Below are 21,138 nucleotides of genomic sequence, written 5' to 3' on the forward strand. Positions count from 1 at the left end.
GCCGCCAAAGCGGAACGTGCGAACTTAACCGCTGCGCCACTGGGCCGGCCCCCATTGCCAATTTATTTTAATTTCTATATTTTGAGAGCGCATTATATTTTCCTGATGAGTAGAAACTTGTGTCATTAGCAAAGTTTCCTCTTAATCTATAATATGTTTTGCCTTTAACAATTGATATTATGGCTACACCAAATTTCTTTTTCTTATTGTTTGCATTTTATCTTTTTGTTAGCCTTTTTCTACTAATTTATATTCAACTTTTATGTAACCTTAGTTTTAGATGTACTTTTTATAAACAGCATATAATTGAATTTTGACTTTGCATGTCTGAAAAATATCTTTATTCTATCCTTATGCTTTTTCTCTGATTTCTACATTGTCTGTTTCCTCTGAGTGCCTCATTTTCTTTGGTTTTGAGCTTTTTTGTTGTTGTTGTTAGAGGTTTTCCTCAAATATATAGTGATATCTTAAGTCTATTCATTTTTAAGAGTAGGCAATAAAAAGATGCCTGAAAAGTCTCTGTGCATAGACAGGCTTGTGACCAGTAAGACTTGGGTGGAGGGGCGTTGTGCTTGATGGGCGTTTGGTTATTTCTCTGGGGGACCCTCAATTGTAATAACCCTTTTGGGGAGGGCAGGGCTGATCATTTTTCTTTGAAATGAAACTTCTATCTTCAACCCAGACAAATAGCATTGGGGGTAATGGAACTCAGTTTAATATAAAAAATCTTCTATTTTCACAGCTTTTATTTTCACTAAAGTATCTAACTCTCGGCTTGACTTTCTCCAGATAGCAGACGTCCCTCTAGCTGGGTAGGGTGATACTCATTTCCTGGTCTTATTGGCTGGAGGAGGGTACCTGGTGGTCTAATTGCTCATCATGTGGGATTTCCAGCTCCTGTTTTCGGTTCCATCCTTCCTCTCTCTCACCTTCAGAAATACTGAGCCTGCCATCCCAGGTATTGTTGCGGTTCGGAGGCAGAATCTAGCTCCCTCCTTAAAACACACCCCAGAAGGATTTAATACTGCAGAGAAAGCTGAAACCATACTCATCACCCTTCCTCAATCTGCTTTCCAAAAATTTTATTAAAATTTCTCATTGTCTTTCATCTCTTCTCCTCTGCAGGTTTATTCTTTTATTCCTATACTGTCGTTTCAGTAGATTTTGGGAGGGGAAACATCTTTTCTCACTCCACTAAGTTTACTTGTAATCCTGCCTCTATAGTGCTGTTGTACATGGCACCAAAGAGCCTGGAAAATAACCTCTGAGACGTTATTGAAGCAAGGATCTCTGGTTCAAGGACAACGGGCAAGTGTTGAAATGGAAGGAATTATGACTAAATCTCGACGTATTTTATTCCTGGCCCCATGGATTCACACCTGAATCCAAAGGTAGAAGGCTGTTATTTAAGAGCAAGTAAAAGTTAAAGTTAGGCATTTCTCCATAATCTCTGCGGGTATTTGAGGCTGTAAGCCTTCAGCAGCGCTGTTGCTATTGGCATGCTCTGGCACAAGCACAGTGTGGTAATGTGGGTGTATAGGTGACTGATCTCAGAATTGGTGAAGGTCACAGAGGTTACAATAATAGAGTTTGTGATGATGTCGTCTTTGCCCTTGGCACAGAGAGCAGTGCCCTTGGGCCTCGGCACACTCACTGACAACGTGAGTAGCTGTAGCAGGGACTTGGTGGACATCAGGAGAAGAGAGGGTATCTTTGGAACCATCTTTGACATCAGTGCCAACTGGACTTCATTACAGCGCGTGAGAGAAGAAGAAAATAGCATTGTGGTAGCTAGAAGTTCTAGTTATAACAGCACACAATAAAACACTCTGAAAGCTCATTGAATGAAGTTGATGGGGAAATGCTCACAAGGTGGGCGGAAATGTGGCTTTATTTCCTTTTTTTCTTGCTGTAGACTCCTGTGGTGTAGCTTGTGAAGCATGCATTGCAAAAACAGAGCATGAAATTCTTTATTGTTAAATCAAATGAAGCTATATAATTAGTAACATTGCAGAGCAAATTTATGGAGCAATAAGAAGGATCTCACTTCTAATTTGAAGGGTATTTGATAATAGTTAGGCATTGTTAGGCTAAAGCGATGCCCCAGGGGTTTGGCTCTGTACATGCAAGGTCCAAGTCCAGAGATGGCTGAGGGTGAAAGGTGTGTGCTATTTAGCGTCCCAGTAGCATTTAACACCTGGAAAGTGTTTGAGTCCTATATCAGCTACCCCAAGTTACTCATATCATTGGCAAACTCAATTCTAGGGCTTCCCTCCCAAGCTTCTGTGAAACTCTCTGGCTCTCGAGTCTACCCTAAGTGATGTCTGCTTAATCTGATCTTTTTGTTACCTTCTGACGTTTTAGAGCAGGCCTATAAAAGTCTTTGATCTGTCAGAAATGCAGCCTCCTCTCTCTCTAAGTTACACTTTATCTACGTTTGTTTTCTTTTATCAACACTTTGTATTTCAAAACCAGGCTCCCTTTAGACTAGCAAGCTAAGAGATATAACCTCTTTATCTTGCTTTTTATCTATTAAATGCATAGATATTCCCCCACTATTGTCACTCATTTGACACACTCTCATCGTGTGCCCTACATCTGAGAAATGGAGACACATTGTAATAGATTGGCTTTAACTAGAATATGTAAGCATATTTTTTAGCTGAGGAGGGAAATGCTATTCCAAACTTTAGCACACTTACAAAATTGGTATATGTAAATAGTACATTAAGATGTAAGCAAAAGTCTCCCCATTGTCCTGAGCAGTGTCATACAGAGTGGGTACAATACATTTATCCTGGTTCTTACTAGGAGTAATCTGAAAACCACCTTCAGTCTATCAGCCAAACTAGTGACTCGTTTCTTTTAGCCAGTTTAATAGCATTCCTTTCTAAAAAGAATTAAAGGATTGTTAAAACTGTACAGATGAACCACATTTTTAGGCTCTAAAATTTTTCCTTGGTGAATGATTACAACTCTTGTCATTGCAACTAACAGAAGCTCAGTCAAATTAGCTTAAGAGCAAAGATGGGGGGCAGTAATTATTAGAAATTACCAGTAATTAACCCATGGAATCCAAAATGCAGGAATGCAGGTCTCCAAAGGCATTGGAATTAGACTCCCACACCACCAATCTTTCTTTCCTATCTTTCTTCTCTCCTTGGCGTGAGTCAGCCTGCCTTGATCCTCTCTCTGTCTCTCTGCCCCCTCTCAATCTCTCTCTCTCTCTCTCTCACCTTCTCTCTTGCTGCAGACTTGGTTCCCCAGTTCACAGGGAATTGAATGTGATCACCAATAATCACTGGGTTGGTTTTCATCCAACCTCCTGGAAAGAGATTTCCTTCTTTCTCTCTTTGAGTCTTGGTTCTAAATTACCAGAAAAGGAAAAAATAGGCTCGCAGCAGGGTTGGTTATTATTGTATGCCTGTGTCCATAAGCTTACTCCATAAGCTTCACCCTCACAATGGGGAAGGGTGATATAGGAGGGAGGAAATGACTAGACAAGAGATGCTGAGTGATAATCCAGTAAGTGACAACTAACTCAGGGTGCTATTTCCTTTCCCTTGGAAACTTAAGAGTTTACAAGTGTCAGGCCCATGCTCTAGCATATAGTGAGACATCAGTAATTATTTGTTTAATGAGTAAATGAATATTACATAAAATAGATGCTTATCTAATATAAATTCACATGCTGCAAGAAAGGTTCGTGGATCCAAAAATAAACCCCTTCCTCCTTCTCATCTCTGGAGTCCAAAATTTCTCCATCAAGACTAGGGAATAAATGATTGGGAAATAGCGTTGGGTAGCCATGGGGAAGGGAATAAGAGGTGATTGAATTTGTATCCAAAACGTGGAGAAGGATGAGGAGAAGAAGGAGGAGAAGGGGAAGGAGGGGGAAGAGGAAAGAAGGAATAATTATCACATTATCACGAAGCAATTATGCTTTGAATTGGAAAGTTTTGTAGAAAGTCTCATTTTTCATGTTTATTTTATTACACACAGTGAAAAGAATTATAGTTTCTGTCAAAAGTTAATTATTGTATTTATGTCCCAGTGTTTTCATGTCATTATTTCTCATCTATTTTGACCTTTTAATAGCCGTAAACACTTACCTTCACTGACACACACCCATTAAAATCGAACTTGCTTTTTGTCCTCCTTTGAGCCGCAGCACAATCTTAGCAGATCTATAAGTTATTTTATGCCTTTCTAATTAGTTTGGAAGACAGCATCATTATGCAGGATAAATTAATTAATGTCATTCTGGCTCAGCTGGCAATTCACTTTGACAATTCAGATATATTTTATCCAGATAGTTATAAACACATTGAATGTTATTTAACACTAAAATGTGGTTAAATTAGATATGAAATTAATTTTAGGTAATTTGTGGCTCTGGATTCCCTTGGGGATTTATTGAGGTTCTCTTAGCAACCAGCTCAGGATTTTAAAATTTTGCCCTTTCTGTTATTTTCCAAAGACTTTAGTAAAGATACATGAAGTGTCTTGGTTGTGTTTATTAAATTTGTTAGAAGTAGAAGACAGGCCCATTTTGAGCATTCAGGTAGATTTTGTATACTTGAAGTGTTTGAAGTTGAGGAAAAAGAAAATTCTATTAAGAAAGAAATTTGGGGTATAACCACAAAAATTCTGTAGCTTTAAAATTAGTTTTGAAGCTATATTGTTTTGTAACCTTGTAAACTTCTAAATTTTTACTTTAGAGGACAAGCAACAAATGTAGTTTGGCAGTATCCATTTGAAGGGCAGTGAAATAAATTTTCTTTCTTTTTTCACATGGGTAAAAAAATGTATTTTACTATATAGCTCTTGTATTGTTTGTGCCAGTAAATTGGTGCACAAAGTTATGTATTGATACGTAGTCTCATGTAAAAGGATTCTTTTAAAACATTAAGATTCAGTAAATACCTTGCAGAGACTTTACAATATTTTAGTTTTTTAAATTAGTAATCAACTAACTTATATTCAAATTAAATAAATTTACAGCACGTGATTGCAGAAAGTCAAGGATGTGTTCTTCGTTTGGGTTCGATTATATTCTGGCCTCTAGCTTTTTATTCCAGAGAGGTAATAAAAATGATACAATGATATGCTATTCTGACTTTGTTAGAACATCATAATTACATGGTCAAAACTTGTCTTTGATGTTTTCTTTTATCTTATATTGCAAATCTGTGTTTTTATCTTTTATCCTTTTATCCTCTTCCTAGTTTGGCCCCAGGGTCAGATCATCTAAGTAATCTTCTTACATTAGTCAATTGACTACTTAATTCATTTAAATATTTATTGCATTCTTAAGTCATAGTATACACTGGGCAGAGAATTTCACCTGCCTAGTCAAAGGAAATATGTTCTTTACCCTTGGTGAACTAAGTCTGGCGGGAGAGGGAGGCAATGTGAGAAAAATCATTAAAATACTTTGGGAAATTTATTTAACATAGAACTATATGCAAAGTGTTACAGTAATGCCAGGGAAGGGACTACTTTTAGGGGTAATGGCAGGAGATTTCTCAGTGGACAGGTTGAGTTAATAATCTCAGGCCAGAAAGAAGGGGATGGCATTCCAGACAAAGAGAGCATTGCATATAAGGATGCTAAGATGCATCAAAGAGTGGTGGAATGTTTGGTGAGATTGATTTCATGATGGGGAGGAGAGGCTGAAAAAAGGAGACTGTAAGCTGAAAGGAGATGAGTCTAAAAAAGGAGATGGCTTGCAGAGAGTGGACGGTCTTCTTATCTGTGTTTTATTCTGTGACAATGGGAACCACTATATTATTTTAGAAAATGGGAGCCAGTAGGCCAAAGGTTTACCATTTTTTCATGCCTATTATGAAATAGTCATGCTAGAAGCTTACATATTTTATTTCATGTAATTCTCATGAAACTCTTGTGAAGTGAAGATATTTTTATCCCCAGTCTACAGACAAGGGAATGGATGATTACCAAATTATTTGTCCCAGGTCATAGAGTTGGGAGGTGGTTTGCAAAGCCAGTACTTTCTGGTTCCAGGACTCCTGCTCCTCTACTATATCATATTACTTCCCCAAAAGTCACTATAGTGGCAATAAAGAGTCTATAATAAGAGGAAGTCTGTCCCAGGGAAATAAGAGGCTGTTGGTTTAATTCAGATTAGAGATGATTATGAACAGAATTAAGACATAGGTAGCAGTGATGACAGAAGAACAGCATAGATTTGAGAGCTTTTCAGAATAACCTTAGTGATTAATCAAATGTTGAGAGTAAAGGAGACAGAGAAACTGATATTATACTAAGGTTTCTGCATCCAATACAAATGCATTTCACTGTGAATAGGCTAAAGCCAGGCAAGGAATGAAAGGAAGAGTTGTTTGTGGTGGATGTGTTCACCGTCAGGGTGGGTTTGTTCAATGAAAAGTCCATCTACAGTCTTCTTATATATGTCTCCCTTATAAGAATTAGAGGGGATGAATGGCTAAAGTTGGGAAATTTGAGTTGGTATTTTATCTGTGAGCACTGTTGAATCCAGATGCAATTTGAATCATTCTGGGCTACTTCTAATGATTGTCTGCAGTATTTTTGACATTCCAAAGGACCTTGCTCCATAGCTTCATACCTAGGTCTTGCATGGAAGAAATGTATTGAGCTCCATCAAAGTCTTTTAATAGTCAAGGACTAGGAGTTTTGAGCAAAAATACTAAAATGTGGTTATTTGGATAACAGTGGACTAAGTGACTGGATTAAAGGCTGTTAGTCATTTCATTATAAACATAAAAAGATTGAGAAAATGTTAATATGATAAATCTAGGTTTAATTTTTGGTGTTTCACAGTGACAAATTTTCACCTCGATGTTGTAAGAATACTTAAGAGTTTTTGCTTTAGTTTCACTGTGTTTAATGCAGGTCTGTACTCATGTAAGTCAACTCCTTATCCATGATTTACTTGTATATGAAACCCCCAATCTTGTTTATGTTGCCCAGACATGCCTTCGAGAGGCAGCTGTGACATTATGAATCCAGCTGGCCACAGATGGATCTTCAGTGAAGCATGGATCCATATTGGTTCGATGATCTATGTTTACTGCCTCCTGTTAAACTTTCAGAGACTCAACTCCTAAATCACCTGGCATTGACTGCATCCACTTATATATAAGTAATAGACTGAAATGAACGGGAATTTTCGTTGCTGCTCATGAAGACTCTCACCTGTAAGACCAATTTATTATAGTTTTATTGACTATTTAGCCCATGTTAGAATCTGTTTGGTTTAGGGCCATTTAGCACATAGGTTTCACTAGGTATGATAGTCTTGGTAGCTTATGTTTTCAGGCTGTTATGATAATTATGAAACTTTCCAAAATCCTGTTTATTGAAGTTTCCACACATTTGTTATGGATTTGACACCAAAGCTTGAAATCTCCAGAAAAAATAAAAACCGAAGTTATGGCCTGAAAAGAAATTCATTTAAAGTCTTTGAAGAAAATATCAATGATCAATATTTACCTCGAAGGCTGGTAGAACTGCAGGACTTTCTAGATCTATGCATAGTGGAAATAACCAGCTAAAGCGCAAAACAAAACAAACAAATTATGTATGAATAGTTAAAATAATTAGCTAAAACTCTAAACAAAAATAAAACTTTAATAGTGCCTCCTAGCAAATAAAATTTAATTCTGAATCACTCACTCCCCAAAACTGTTCAGTATAAAGCTTCACAGCTTTACTTTTTTAGAGTCCAATGTGAGATTGCAGCTGGCTAAAATTGCTGATAAAAATGTATGCACATTCCTTCCTTCGCAACCGGAGCAGGAAATATTGTTAAATGTTAATGGACATGCAAATCAATGAGCTAGTAGTTGAAAAGTTTTATAACAGATCTGCCTATTTGTCATTCTTCTTTATATTTGTCCAAAGCAACAACAACTACTAACTTTTACATATCACTCTTCACTTTTAAATATATTAATTATTTTGTAAATTATCTTTGCTATCTCATGTGCATTGTTATCATAGCATCCAGTACTTACCATGTGCCTATAGCCACAGAGGAGGGACATTTCTTTATTTTGTGCAGATATATCATTCTAGATGTGTGCAGGACAGCTATCTTGCAGCCAAAGAGATACTAATGTAGTTGGAGTAATAAAGTGAACACAGAAAACGATTTAAAAACATATTTAATGTCTTCCTCTGTGGAAAAGTTCTTCATGATTCAATCTCATTTTATTCCTGTTTCTTGGGTTTAACATACATAGGTCTACCCATGCCATACAGAAATAAATAAAAATAATTTGGGTTACTTCATTCATTCATACATCAAGCAAATGTTTGTTCATCACTTACTCTATACAGGCTGTGCTCTGGGTGCTGGGGAATTGACAGTGAAAAGAATAGCCAAAATATCTCCCTGTCCTCTGGAACCTATTATCTAGTTTTAAATATTGTATTCTCTCTTCATTTTCAGTGATATGGTCCTGTTTCTTGACATCCTAGTAATTTTTGAATGAGTGATGAATGTTATGTATAAAAATGTGTAGAGTATTTAGATAATATTTTATTCTTCTGGAGAAGGTTCACTCTTTCCTCTGTTAGGTGGAAAAAGTAGGAGCTGATCACCTTCATCCAGTCTTAGAATGGACTGGGTAAAGACTGATTTACAGTCTCATCAAGGACTCATCCATCTCTGGTTTTGTCCAGCCCTCCATAGCTCAGTGTATTCTCTTGGGCCATTCCCTCTGGCAGGTCATGAACTATAATAGTCTCCTCAGTATGATAAAGTTGCCAACCTCTGTTATGCTTTTCAGAGACTTTCTGCTTAGCCTCTTAGCCTCTTCCCTGAACAAGTTTGTAATGTGGCAAATGTCTTGAAAGGAAAACCAGCTGTGTATCATGCTCTCTTCTGGAGACCTCCTTTCTCACAAGGGTCTTGGCTCCTTAAGTTTCTAATGTTGTCTCTCCAACCCACTGAGACAGCCATCTGCCCAGGCAAAGCCCAGATTGTTACCCTCTTGCCTTGCATGTCGAATCAGCAAATGTCCCTTGAGAAAAATATAGCTAACCTTTCCACAGTTCTCTCCAATCTGGCATCTTGGTTTTTCTAGTCCTCATTGCTTCATCAGCTCTCAGATACCTTTAAACAGATCTTGGGGGTAATTTTTATATTTTATTTAGATTTGTTTTAGTTATTCTTGGCTGGATCATTGATCTATTGCAAGCTTATCCATCTGATCCCTATGTTTAGGCGCTGAAATAAAAAACTGATGCCTTCTCTTGCATACCTCTATACAACCACAAGAAATGTACCTTGAAATTCCCACCCCCCCCCAACCCAATGTATTCTAGAACTAATTGGCAAAGTGGACAGGTAGGGATGTGGCATTGAGCACATTCTTCAAAATAGGTGTCATTGAAAGAGCTGGACAACTACCAGAGCTAATACTCTATAGTACACTGAGTTCACTGCCCAAGAACTGTTGAACAATAGTGGAGACATGCCAAGCTGTCCGAGTTACCTTGGGGGCTTCCAGTAGAGTCTGCTTAGATTGGTCAACTCAATGAGGGTCCAAGATTTGGTGGTAGTTCTGGGGAGCTGCAGCTTCTGGGTGCTACTCTTGACTTCTTGTTATGAATTACCCTCAGAGGAAATAAGTCTTGATCTTCATTGCCTACTAAAACACTGGGGAACAGAGTGGATATTCCTTGTGTTTTTTATATCTCCACTCACACTTGTACGAAGAAGGTATGGTATGGTGGTTATGTGCCTAGATTCTGGAGTCAATCAAATTTAGCTTCAAATCTTGTTCATTTACTAGATGATTGACCTTGAGAATGTTGCAAAAATTCTCTAAAGCCTCAGTTCAACCTCCGGAAAACAGAAATAATAATACATTTTGTTGTACTGATATGAAAGTTGATGGAGACACTGTATTTAAAGGGCTAATAACAATCTCTGGTGCATTGTAAGCATGCAATTTATGGTAGCTACAAATTTTGGGGCTGTTATGGAAACCTGTGGAATTAGAGACCCAGAATTTTGAGGTATGACCTTAAGATATTTACATAGACACTCTCAAAGGTAGGTAAATGAAGTGTGTGGAACAAGAGTTGTTTTAAGAGTTTATAACTTTGCTTTTGTTTTTAAATAAAGCTAAATATCTGTTTATTTTATGGATAAGAAAACTGTCTGGAATAACTCCAGAAAAAAAAAAACTGAATTGGAGATGTTTTACTTCTCGTGACTTCAAAAAGTGCTTCTTCATAGTTTAAGTAGATAAATAACAAACATACTGTTCTCTACTATATGTTATTTTAAAGTTAATCTAAGAAGAATCAAGTTTAATTAATACTATAAACTGTACAAGTATTATCATGTTTAAGAAAAGGAACAAAATCTAAAGTAAAAAGAAAGATCTCAGTGAAAAAACAGAATTAAAAAGACGAGAGAGAGAAAGAGAAATTTGATTTCTAACTACCATTCATTACTTATGTGGCATTGATTGGTCAAGTTAAGTGATCTCCTTGTGTCCCAGCTTTCTCAGAGAAGTTGGGAAATGGGAAAATAATGCTTAGGATTTTTTTGAATATCAGATGAGAAAATGGAAATGAAAATTCTTAAACAATAAGCGTGGCCTTGTTACTTGTGTTTAGTGAAATTAAATCTTCTGGTTATTGTGTTTAAATAATAATTTAAACCACATATGTTTGAATCAAATGTTCCATTGCTTCATCTCGTGGAAATTTTCTCAAATCAACATTATTCTGAACATTATTCAAGTATGATATTATATCTAAGGCTAGTCCCTTTCAATAGTTCTGACTTGACAGAACTAAGGGAAAGTGAGCTCTTCTCTTCCCTTTCAAGTTACTCTAATTCAGGAATTGTTTTTGCTCTCCTCATACTTGAGTGAGCATGAAATGATGCCTTTGCTGAGTATTTCTGTTTGATTTTCCAAAAGCTGTTGTCAGTCTTACAGCTCAAAAATGAAATGCACATCGTAATTGGTATAGCCACAATCAGTCTTCAAATCTCATTGGAACTGACCCAGACACCCTCAGAGCTCTTCCTAGCCTTTCAGATTTGTAAGCATATGAGATGAGACAAAAGCAAGAAAGCTTGTTGAAAGGGGGAGAAGTCCCTTTGCGGGTTGCTGAATCAGAAAGCTTTGACTATATGGCTCTCTGAGTCTGGGCAATGTCTTGTGTCTTTGTTTCCACAGAGCATATATCATTACAGACTATATGGGCATCCGAAATGAAAGTTTCATGAAATTAGCTGCGGTAGGGACCTGGATGGGGGACTTTGTCACAGCTTGGATGGTAAGAAATTTTAACTTCACCCATTTCAAACATCAGATGGAAGACTTATTCATAATGTTGGATAGACACCGCTTTTGATGGTTTAGCACAAAATAGTACCTCTCTTTCGAGTGGAACAAATTCATGAGCATAGATAAATCCAGAGATTATATACAGTATCTGTTTACCTCAGGAAAAAATGCATTTATAATATTAATGATGACTGTCCACTGGGATATATTCATTTATAAAATACATATATATCTATATATGTGTATGTACATATACATATGTATATATGTGTGGATGTATGGACATACAAACATATACACATTCATAAAATTAATGGAATGTTTTCTTCATGTGTAGTCTTCAGGTAAGGAATGTTGTCTGGTGTGTCTCAGAAGACCATCTGAAACATTCTTTAAAGGCTTTTAATATAGTCTTCTACATTTGAACCTATTAACTTAATGGTAACTAAGAAAGTTGTCTGTTTTAATCTCTTTGTTCATTATTAGTCTTTTTTATTATAAGCCTGCAATAAGTATACAAACCATATTTCATGCTGAGCTCATCTCTCAAGACAGTAACTTCTGGTTTTTGCCATTGGGTTAATTAAATGCAGTATGTAGCTAAAAGGCTCTAGGTCCTATAGGTTTATAGGAGAATCTCAGAGTGCAGAGTATAACTCTCATACAAATGGAACCTTCTAACCTTCGCTGACACCTTTCAGAAGTGCAGTTAATCCTCATTAGCTTTATTCATCCATTCGCTTGAAAAGGAGGAGACCTACCAAAGGAAAGATGATGCTCGACCTAAACAAGGCTTGGCAGGGACTGGCCCCTACACGTGTGCCCTGGAGACCACAGGTATATTGCCACAACAGTTACTGCCATTTCTACTGATAGCTTGGCTTCTTACCTAGAACAGGTGTCTTCAAGGAGCATGAAGCAATAATATCTTAACTGCTACTACTGTGATTATCCTGCGAGGGTGTCAAGTAGCCATAAAAGAGTTTGTATAGCCTGTTTTGGAGCCTCCTCCCACCTCTGTTCAATTTTAGAATGTTAATAGCACAAATTATCAGAGGCATCCCATTCCATTAATTTTAAAATTTGAAAATTAAATTTGAAAAGTGATTTATTTTATTTATAATCACTGGAAATAGCCATTAGAATAAGCCAGACATTGAGTCCAGGCTGCCTCATGTCAAAAGTTTCTATTTCCATTGGGAAATCTATTTAGAAGGAACTATATGAAATTTAAACACGTAATTTCCCTGAAATTTGAGGTGATACCTTTTGAAAAATTTCTACATTAATTATGGATTGTGATTTTTCACTCCATTTTATGGTGAATCTGCTTAGTAAAATGGAAAAGAAGTGGATTAAGTTCAGAAATTTGGATTCTCCAATCTTGCCCCTATGGTTTGACTTTCCACAAATAATAGACAATCCTGTGAGCCTCAGTTTGCGCATTTCTTAAAAGAGATTAATAGTTCCTACCGGTGTTGCAGGTTTTCTGTTAAAGATTTAATGTGTGGCCCCATAACAGGACATAAAATGCTGCAGTGTGTGCTAGACACAAGTGCTTTATTGTTGTTGTTCATGTTTTTGGACCCTCATCCTCTTGGCTAGACCCAGTCCTTTGAAGTGATGGAAGGGCAGGTCAGACTTCCTAGAATTCCTAACCCTTTTATGGAGCCCCAGGAGCATGAGCATCCCACCTTATCTGAAGCTGGGGTCCAGAGCGTCTGGAGTTTCCTTGCAATTGCCAATGCTAGAATAGACTAAGAGTATATGGTACCTTGCTTCTTGACTTCTATCAAACACTGACCTTGATAAAAGTCAGGGGAGAAGCGACAGACCAACAAGACCTAGGAGCTTACTCTGGAGTTTGCAGGCTCAAGTCAGCCATTTGATACATAAATCATTTTCTTTCCCATGATGACATCATTATTTGTGATCCTCTTCCATCCAACTCCTTCCCAGACTTTCCCTCAAGATAGTATTTCCTGGGCCATATATAGCTCTGCCCCTATTTACTGGTTTCATAGTTTCTCCTAAATTTACTACTGTAATGCCTTCTATTTTTACTAGCTAACCTGGTAACTTTTTGCCTTTTCCTATACCATAGATTAATTCTCCAGTCAATACTGCCAGCACCACAGAAATACAACTGGATTGAGAGTCAAGAAAACTATGTTACAGGTTTAACCTAGCAACATCTTAAGTCACTTAACCTTCTGGGGCCTCTGTTCTTTTCCTGTCTGTATACTGGGGGAGAAACTAAAGTCCCTTTCCCTTGTGTTATATGAAATATTGACCTTTCCCCATCAGACACTGGGCTAGAAATGGCAAAAGAAACACAGTACTCTCCTGATTTGAAAGTACAGTCACACACGGTGGATTCCTAGAGCACATCATTTCTATTCCCATTTCTATTCACTGACTAGGCGGTAAGTTTCCATATAAATATTTATATGTCTACATATGTGTGCATTGATAACATTTTAAAAAGTAATCGTTTTCCTCATGAGAGGAGCCTAAGGTAGCTTTGACCTTCATTTGTCTGTAGAATTCTCATCAGGAAGTGAATATCAATGATAAAGGTGACTATCATGGAAAAGCAAGTGACTATTTACATTTCCAATAGAAGTGTGCCTTTTAATGTATTTCTGAAATGGAGGATTTTTCTGTTATGGAAATAATTCAGAACTTTTCCATGGTTTTAAAAGGCACACTAGGACTGATGTGATCCACAGGCAAGGCTGATATCAGCCCATCTGACAAATATCTTTGATTCTTACCCTACTGAACATCCAGCTCTACTGGGTTCAGTTTCCTAAGCAGTCCTGACTTTTCCTGGATCTGTGGTGTGCCTTGTGCAGAATACAAAAAAAATGTATAAGTCAGGGTTGAAGTTACTAATTTTTTTGTCAAATAGATTTTTAAAAAAATTAATATAAAAGATATACATAAAGTGACAAATGATATAATTCAGCATTGAGCTGGCCCTTTATGTTGATAGGAGCAGAGAGGCGCTGTCTTGGAGACATGCACAAAACAGAAATGCTGGGTGACTCATGCGACATCATTGCCATGTGGCCACATGTTTGTCCACACTCTGTGCCATAAAGCAAGGAGCTGAGGGGGGTCTGCCAGTCCCACAGCACATTGCCCAGTTTTACCATCCCCTCTTTGGGAAACAAAGGTCCCAGCCTCTGCTCGCTTCTAAGGTGGCAGGGGATTCTGAGGACATCGTGATGGCATTTGCTTGCCTCTCCTTTAATACCAGGGGGAAAAATCTCTTCCTGTCTGTCTATACCTAACCATCCCCTTTCCCCAGCCCTACTTCCTCCTGCTCTAGTGGCTTTCACTTACTGGTAAATGTATATGGTAAATGGTATATGGCTCAGGATAGTGATAGGGGCATCAGACAGGTTGGCGGTTCGTGGCTGGGTGGGTGGGGGTGGGGGGGGCAACAGGGAATGATGCAAATGGAGTAAAGTTGAGCCATGATCTAAAGAAGACAATTCTAATGGTAAACACTAAAGTCGCCCTAAAGCATCGTCATCACAAAACCATATACTATGTGTTTAACTCCCAATAGTCACAGGACCTTGGTTGGCCTTGACATATTTTTCCTAGAATTGTCTGTGGGTGTGTGCATATATGTGCCATTACTAGCAAAGCTTCCACCGTGAAGCACTGTCACACACACATAAAACAATTTAGTAGTTGTTTGCCAATTGACTTTACCTTTATTTCAGGTTTTTATAGTGACCATATGTTTTTAAAACTGTGTGTGATTTTAACAGATTTTTTTTTTTCTTCTTGGCACTGGGTGTTCCATTAGAGCCAGACAAGCTTAGTCAATACCTTCATGTGGAAATACTTTTGGACTGATAAAATGTAACCTTTCTAGTCAGATTAAAACAAGAAATAAAATTTTAAAATTTGCTTAATTATTTCTCTCTATTGAAATTCTAGTAAGAATATAATTTTAGGAAAAAATGTTTTTAAAAATGTATTTTACCCTTCTATTTTAACAGTGCCCATATTATGTGTAAATACTATATTATCTCTCCAAATACATGAGTGACAAAGTTTTCCTTCTTATTTTTCACACATTTTCTATTTCTTCAGAGAGATTTTATACTTCATATTTATGTTGCTATTATCTTTGTTTCAAAAGACTGTGTTTATTTAAGAGACGAAGCTGTGGGGCCAGCCCCATAGCCGAGTGCTTAAGTTCGCGCACTCCGCTTCAGTGGCTCAGGGTTTCGCCAGTTCAGATCCTTGGCACAGACATGGCACTGCTCTTCAGGCCATGCTGAGGTGGCATCCCACATAGCACAACCAGAAGGACCTGTAACCAGGATACATACAACTATGTACTGGGAGGCTATGGGGAGAAGAAAGAAAGAGGAAGATTGGCAACAGATGTTAGCTCAGGTGCCAATGTTTAGGAAAAAAAGAGACAAAGCTGAAAACTCTTTCTCCGTTACTTGACTGGAAACTTCTTGAGAGGATACAATGTCAACTGTGATCACGATTGTATTCCTAATACCCAACCCAGTACCAGGCATAAAATAAATGCTCAAGAAATATTTATTGAAAGAGTAAACAGATAGATCATTAGAGCACATAAACACTAAGTTCCCTTTCTTTTTTCTTCATTCACTTTTGTGACTCAGTATTGTAAAATGGACGTTCTAGAAGGCTGGAAAGGTGGAGAGAGGAAAGCTGTATTGTTCAGGGTACATAGATATCAATCTCTTCCCCTCTCCTCCCAGCGCCTCCACTTGCTCCTGCTGAGCTTGTTTCCTTAACCAGGAAGACACTTGCTTCTAAACTCCTTGAATGGAAGTAACAGATTGTTGATGTAGTTTTCCCAGAATGGTGGTGTAACCTTTGAGTATAAAAGTCATTCTTTGATAAAACAAAGGTTGAGCTTCTCAGATCCTGCCGGAGGGTTCTTTGAATGGTCATTATTGCTGTCGTAGTTCTGCTCCTGACTCTGGGGACGGAAGGAAGCTAAGTTGAGATACGTCCCTTCAACCATTTAAGCACAGAACTATTACTACATAAAACAATTAGTTAAACTTCAGTGGACAGAGGCAGAGAGAATTAAAGAATGGTGTATACTTGAGAATAATTGATACTCCTTCTGGGTTAGTATTACTTTATAAATCTAGAACACAATAGAGGGAGGAAATATTTCTGCAGTGTTTGAGAGTAAAGTATTCCTTCAAGGTTGAATGTAGGAAATATGAAATAAATTTTGTGATTGTGTATACATACTAACCTAAAACTTGGTGAGTTTTTTATTGTTTTCTCATGCTTATTGCACACTTACTAAGGAAGGGCTGTGATTGTGTTATTTTCATTTCATCAAATTAATAATAGTTCAAAATTTTCTATTATATACATGTCACTATTTTGTGGACTGTTTTGCAAATGCTTAGTTTGTCAATGAACAGTAACCTGGAATATAACCAACATGACATCTTGCTTGTTATTCTGTCTGGCATTGAGCTTGACAATTCATGTTATGATCAATGCCAGTTTTCTAATTATTTCTCTTCCTCTGATATTTCAAAATGACAGAATAAAAAGCATAATTGAATTGATTTAGTACTTGAAATAAAGTAGCAATAGTAGCTTACTGCACTTGATAATAAAAAAGAATTTAAGGGGCCAGCCTGGTGGTGTTGTGGTTAAGTTCGCACGCTCCGCCTCGGTGGCCTGGGGATTGTCTACTTATTCATTTGAGCTAGTTTATGACTTCAGTTTCCTTCCCTATTAGTTAACCCATGTGTACTAAATTTGTATGTTGCATTGCATTATTTTATACAGTGAAAATGGAAACTGGACCAAACATTTAATTAGGTAATATACTATCATTCTATAAAGATTCTGTCTTAAGTGAGATTCCTGAGAAAAAGAACATGCATCAGGGATTTGGGCCATATGATTTATTGAGAAAATGCTCTTCAGGGAAACCTGTAAGGAGATGAGAGAAGTAGGAGAGAGAATAGGGGGAGCTAAGCAAAGATGTGGTCATAGGGCCTCAAGTGAGGTCTACCCTTGGCCTGATCCCCTGGGCAGGTCTTAATGTTCTTGGGGAATGGGGTGTACCAGTAGGCAACAAGGATCTAGGCAGGGCGCCGACATGGACTACCACACAGACAACACCCAAGGACAGGAGACTTAATGGCACACATAATTGCCAAAAAACATTGCCAGTTCTTTTATCCTCTGATTGAAACAGAGTATACAAGAGGAATAATTTTTTACATTTCCTTTTTATTCATTAGAAAATGTAGAGGGAACCAAATATGGTCATTTTGCCTTTGCATGTATAAATATTTTAATGTCTCTATAAATAATTTAGCATTGTGTTTCATGTTCCTTCAAAATAATAAGTTCTCACTAAAAAATTAATAAAGTCTAACCTCCTATTTTCAGATAGCATCACAAATGGTGATTGAGGGTCTTTTAATTGTCAGGTCTGTTGGATTTTTAAAGTATTAACAGAATATGATGTGAAATAAAAAAGGATTTCTGAGTAAAAAAGGTTGTAGTATAGCATGTAGATACTTAAGAACAGAAGCACAAATTCTCACTCTGCTATGTCTCCTAAATTCAACGTCTATCAAAAACTCCATAGTATGTTATAGATATATGCAATTTATATTCATTTATTAAAAATTTATGGAATACATTATTCTAAGAGTATGAAAAGCATCTAGGAAAGTATATTGAATTGAACTACATTAAGATGTGAAAGACACGAAGGACCTCACTGATAAAAAGACCCTCCCATTAGAGGCAGGAGATGCTTGCTTTTCCTCTTTTCCATCCCCAACTCAATTTTAGTGCTTTTTACTTCCATTATACTTTACTTCTGTTACTTGGTTTATACTTCCTCAAGGCAGGTGTCCTTTTTGTCCATACATTCTTTATGATTTTCCTAACATGATGAAAAACTTTAAATAAAAGCCAGGACATAGTGATATTTGATTTTTTTTTTCCTTCTGAAAGTCAATAATATAATGAAATGAGTGCTGGTTGTTAATATTAGCTCGGATTAGAACTTGAAAAAGGAAGCTGTATACTTCTTTTTGTAGTAATTTTACAAGTAGTTGGATCATTCCCCTTATACGTTTCTTTTACTTTTTATTTAATGTGTCCTCCTGTGAGCCAAACACTATTGTGTGTGTGTGTGTGTGCACGTGTTTCCAAACATTTAGTTTCCAAACATTTTGATGTTTTCAACTACTATACTACCCTGCTAAGGTAAATCATTTTCTTGGGACTATTTAATCATAGATCTTAATAAGACATGGGATATAGACATAGAAGTTGCTTTGATACTTTTTTGTGCCAGCATGTCAATAAAATCTGTTGAATTTTGTCTTCAGTTGAGAGGAGGGGAGTGCATATCTTTTCAGGTCCTAAGTGATAATGCATCACATCCCAGCCAAACTATGACTTTTAAACTTTAGAAAACTTAGCTTTTATTCCTATGCCCTTTTAGCAAATATAGGTGGTTGAAAGCATCTTATTTCTGGGACTGGAAGAAAGTGAAAGAATAGCTTTGTGTTATACTATCATTAAGACAGATATTGTAATTCCTGGTTATTTAAGTGCTAAGTGTTTTGTTTATTTGGAATTGCTATCCTTTAGCAGTTGTTTGCCCCGAGGATTTTTAGAGCACTGAAGATTTTTATATTCATGGTATCTGTTGCATTTGTAGTTAAATGTTCTATAAACATCAAAAGGAAATTTATAGCAATAAAGTTCCTGGTACTTATGGTTTGTGGTTGTTGCTTTATAAAAGCTGTTGCATCATGTTTCAAGAGACTGAAGAACTCAAGTGAACAGAGGGACTATTTTGATAACGAATGGTTAAATAAAATCATGTTTGGCATATATCCTTCTCTGTTCTTATTTATCTGAAGGCTGATTGGGAAAAAAAGAACTCCCTTTCGCCCTGGCGGACAAAATATGTTAAGGCTGATCCAAGACATGGATCTGACTCAGTATCCTTCACTAGACTACCAAGTGGCTCAATGAAACATCTTAAGTAGCTTTGTGAACATGACATTGCACAAGGAAAGGAGTCAATTAAGCATACAATAGTAATGGAAATTACTAGTTCAGTATTAATACCAAATAAATATCTTTGACATCTCCAAAGATATCGAATACAACAGAAGGGTAGGTCCACATGCGTAGTTTATTTAATGCTGTATACCAGGGCTCACAGAAAGTTAGGACAGCACATGTACCAAGTTAAAACTTCCAAACTGTTCTTGACTACTATGCAGACGATATGTGAGAAGTAATGCCTGATGAGTCGAGTGCGTGAGATGAAATAGGAGAGAAGCCGTCTGTTTTCATTGAAAAGAATAGCACATTTCGTAAAGGTTTTTAAAATACGCCATAAAAGATACTGTGAACCTGTAGCTATTGAAGAAAAATGAAAGCTAGTAATTTTCAAGGTCTGAGTACTTTTTTCTTTGACTTTGGTTATAATTAATTTCTATTTGGCATTTTCAATTTCCACTAGAGGTCATAGAATCAACGGAAGATTTTTGATGAATCTAAGTGCAGATTTAAAAAAAATGCGTTTTTATTTTGCTTAAATAAAAAATTAGCAAAATGAACCAATATTCTGCCTAACCAGATGCTGTCTATCTAAACTCATTCATTCTGTGAATGAATATTTACTTATACAGTGATCTTATAATTTACTATACAAGCTTATTGTACAATGCTTTTGAATATTAAAAGGGGGCTAAGTATAATTAAAATTATATATTTGTTAAAATATTTATTTATTGACCAAAAAATTGGTTTTACTATTTTGGTAGAAATATAAAATGTCTTTTCAAAGACCATTTAAAAATTCATTTTCTAAATTATGAAAATAATGTATATACAAAATGAATGTTAGCACTATTTTAGCCCCCAAAAAACTCATCAAATAGGTTGTCTCTATGTTATTTTTGAATATTTTACCTAATTTTGATGCTGCAAAGTTACAGACCTTTAGCAGTCCAAGGCCCTTCTGACAGTCTTGCTCACTTATTCATTAATCTTCTTTAGATTTATGAAGAATTTAGATTTAGATTTATGAAGGATTACTCACTTTATGAATATATACTAATTACCTACAGAATAAAAAATGAGTGAGGGAATAAACATTAGAATATATTAAATATGGTAAAAATGGAGTTATAATATCATTGCATGTAAAGTTAACTTCCCTTCATTAAAGGACTCTCATTCAGAGCCTTGCCCCAGTCAGCCCTTTCCAAGACTTGCTGGAATGGCGAGTACTTGTCCTGTGTAGCAGTTGATGTCCCATAATATCTTTTGGTCTACTCATATCTTCCCAGCCTTCTTTCAGCATCCTAAGTCATCAATTTGTGGTGAGGTTTTACTAAGTGACAGTAGTTTTCTGTGTTAAACTTGCATAAATAATAAACACTGGATTTGCAAATTCAAATGCCCTGAGGGCCAGGCTGATCTAGTAAAAGTGTGAAACATCTGGTATGAGATAAAAGGATGTGTGTGAAAGGGAGGGGGGAGCTGTGTTGAACCAGAGAGCATATTCCCTATGAAGAAGCATCAAAATTCAGTTTAGTACAAAAATATCAAGAATGTGGAGTAGAATATAACTTCAACACAAATTCTGCCCACTGGTCTTCTGTTTCATGCTTTATAAACAGGGGGCATTAAGCTCGAAACTGACACATGACATGAATGTAGAAAGATCAGCGTGAGGAGTGAATTTTGGGCATGTGCTGTTCTGGAACATCTCTATCACACCTCA

General features: G+C 36.7%; 1 protein-coding gene across 13 annotated transcripts in view; it reads left to right on the plus strand.

Annotated features, from left to right (window-relative positions):
- The window catches only part of TMEM117 (transmembrane protein 117), a 432,585-nt gene that overhangs the window by 220,278 nt on the left and 191,169 nt on the right, over positions 1 to 21,138 (plus strand). For 10 of the 13 annotated variants that reach the window (XM_023643408.2, XM_023643413.2, XM_023643407.2 and 7 more), the window contains one exon: positions 11,211 to 11,310. The exons of the other annotated variants lie outside the window; for them this stretch is intronic. In XM_023643408.2, coding sequence (XP_023499176.1) covers positions 11,211 to 11,310 — 100 coding nt within the window. The remainder of the gene's footprint in view (positions 1 to 11,210; positions 11,311 to 21,138) is intronic. 13 annotated transcript variants of the gene reach the window in all.

The sequence above is a fragment of the Equus caballus genome, chromosome 6 (genome assembly GCF_041296265.1).
Source record: "Equus caballus isolate H_3958 breed thoroughbred chromosome 6, TB-T2T, whole genome shotgun sequence".
NCBI lineage: Eukaryota > Metazoa > Chordata > Mammalia > Perissodactyla > Equidae > Equus > Equus caballus.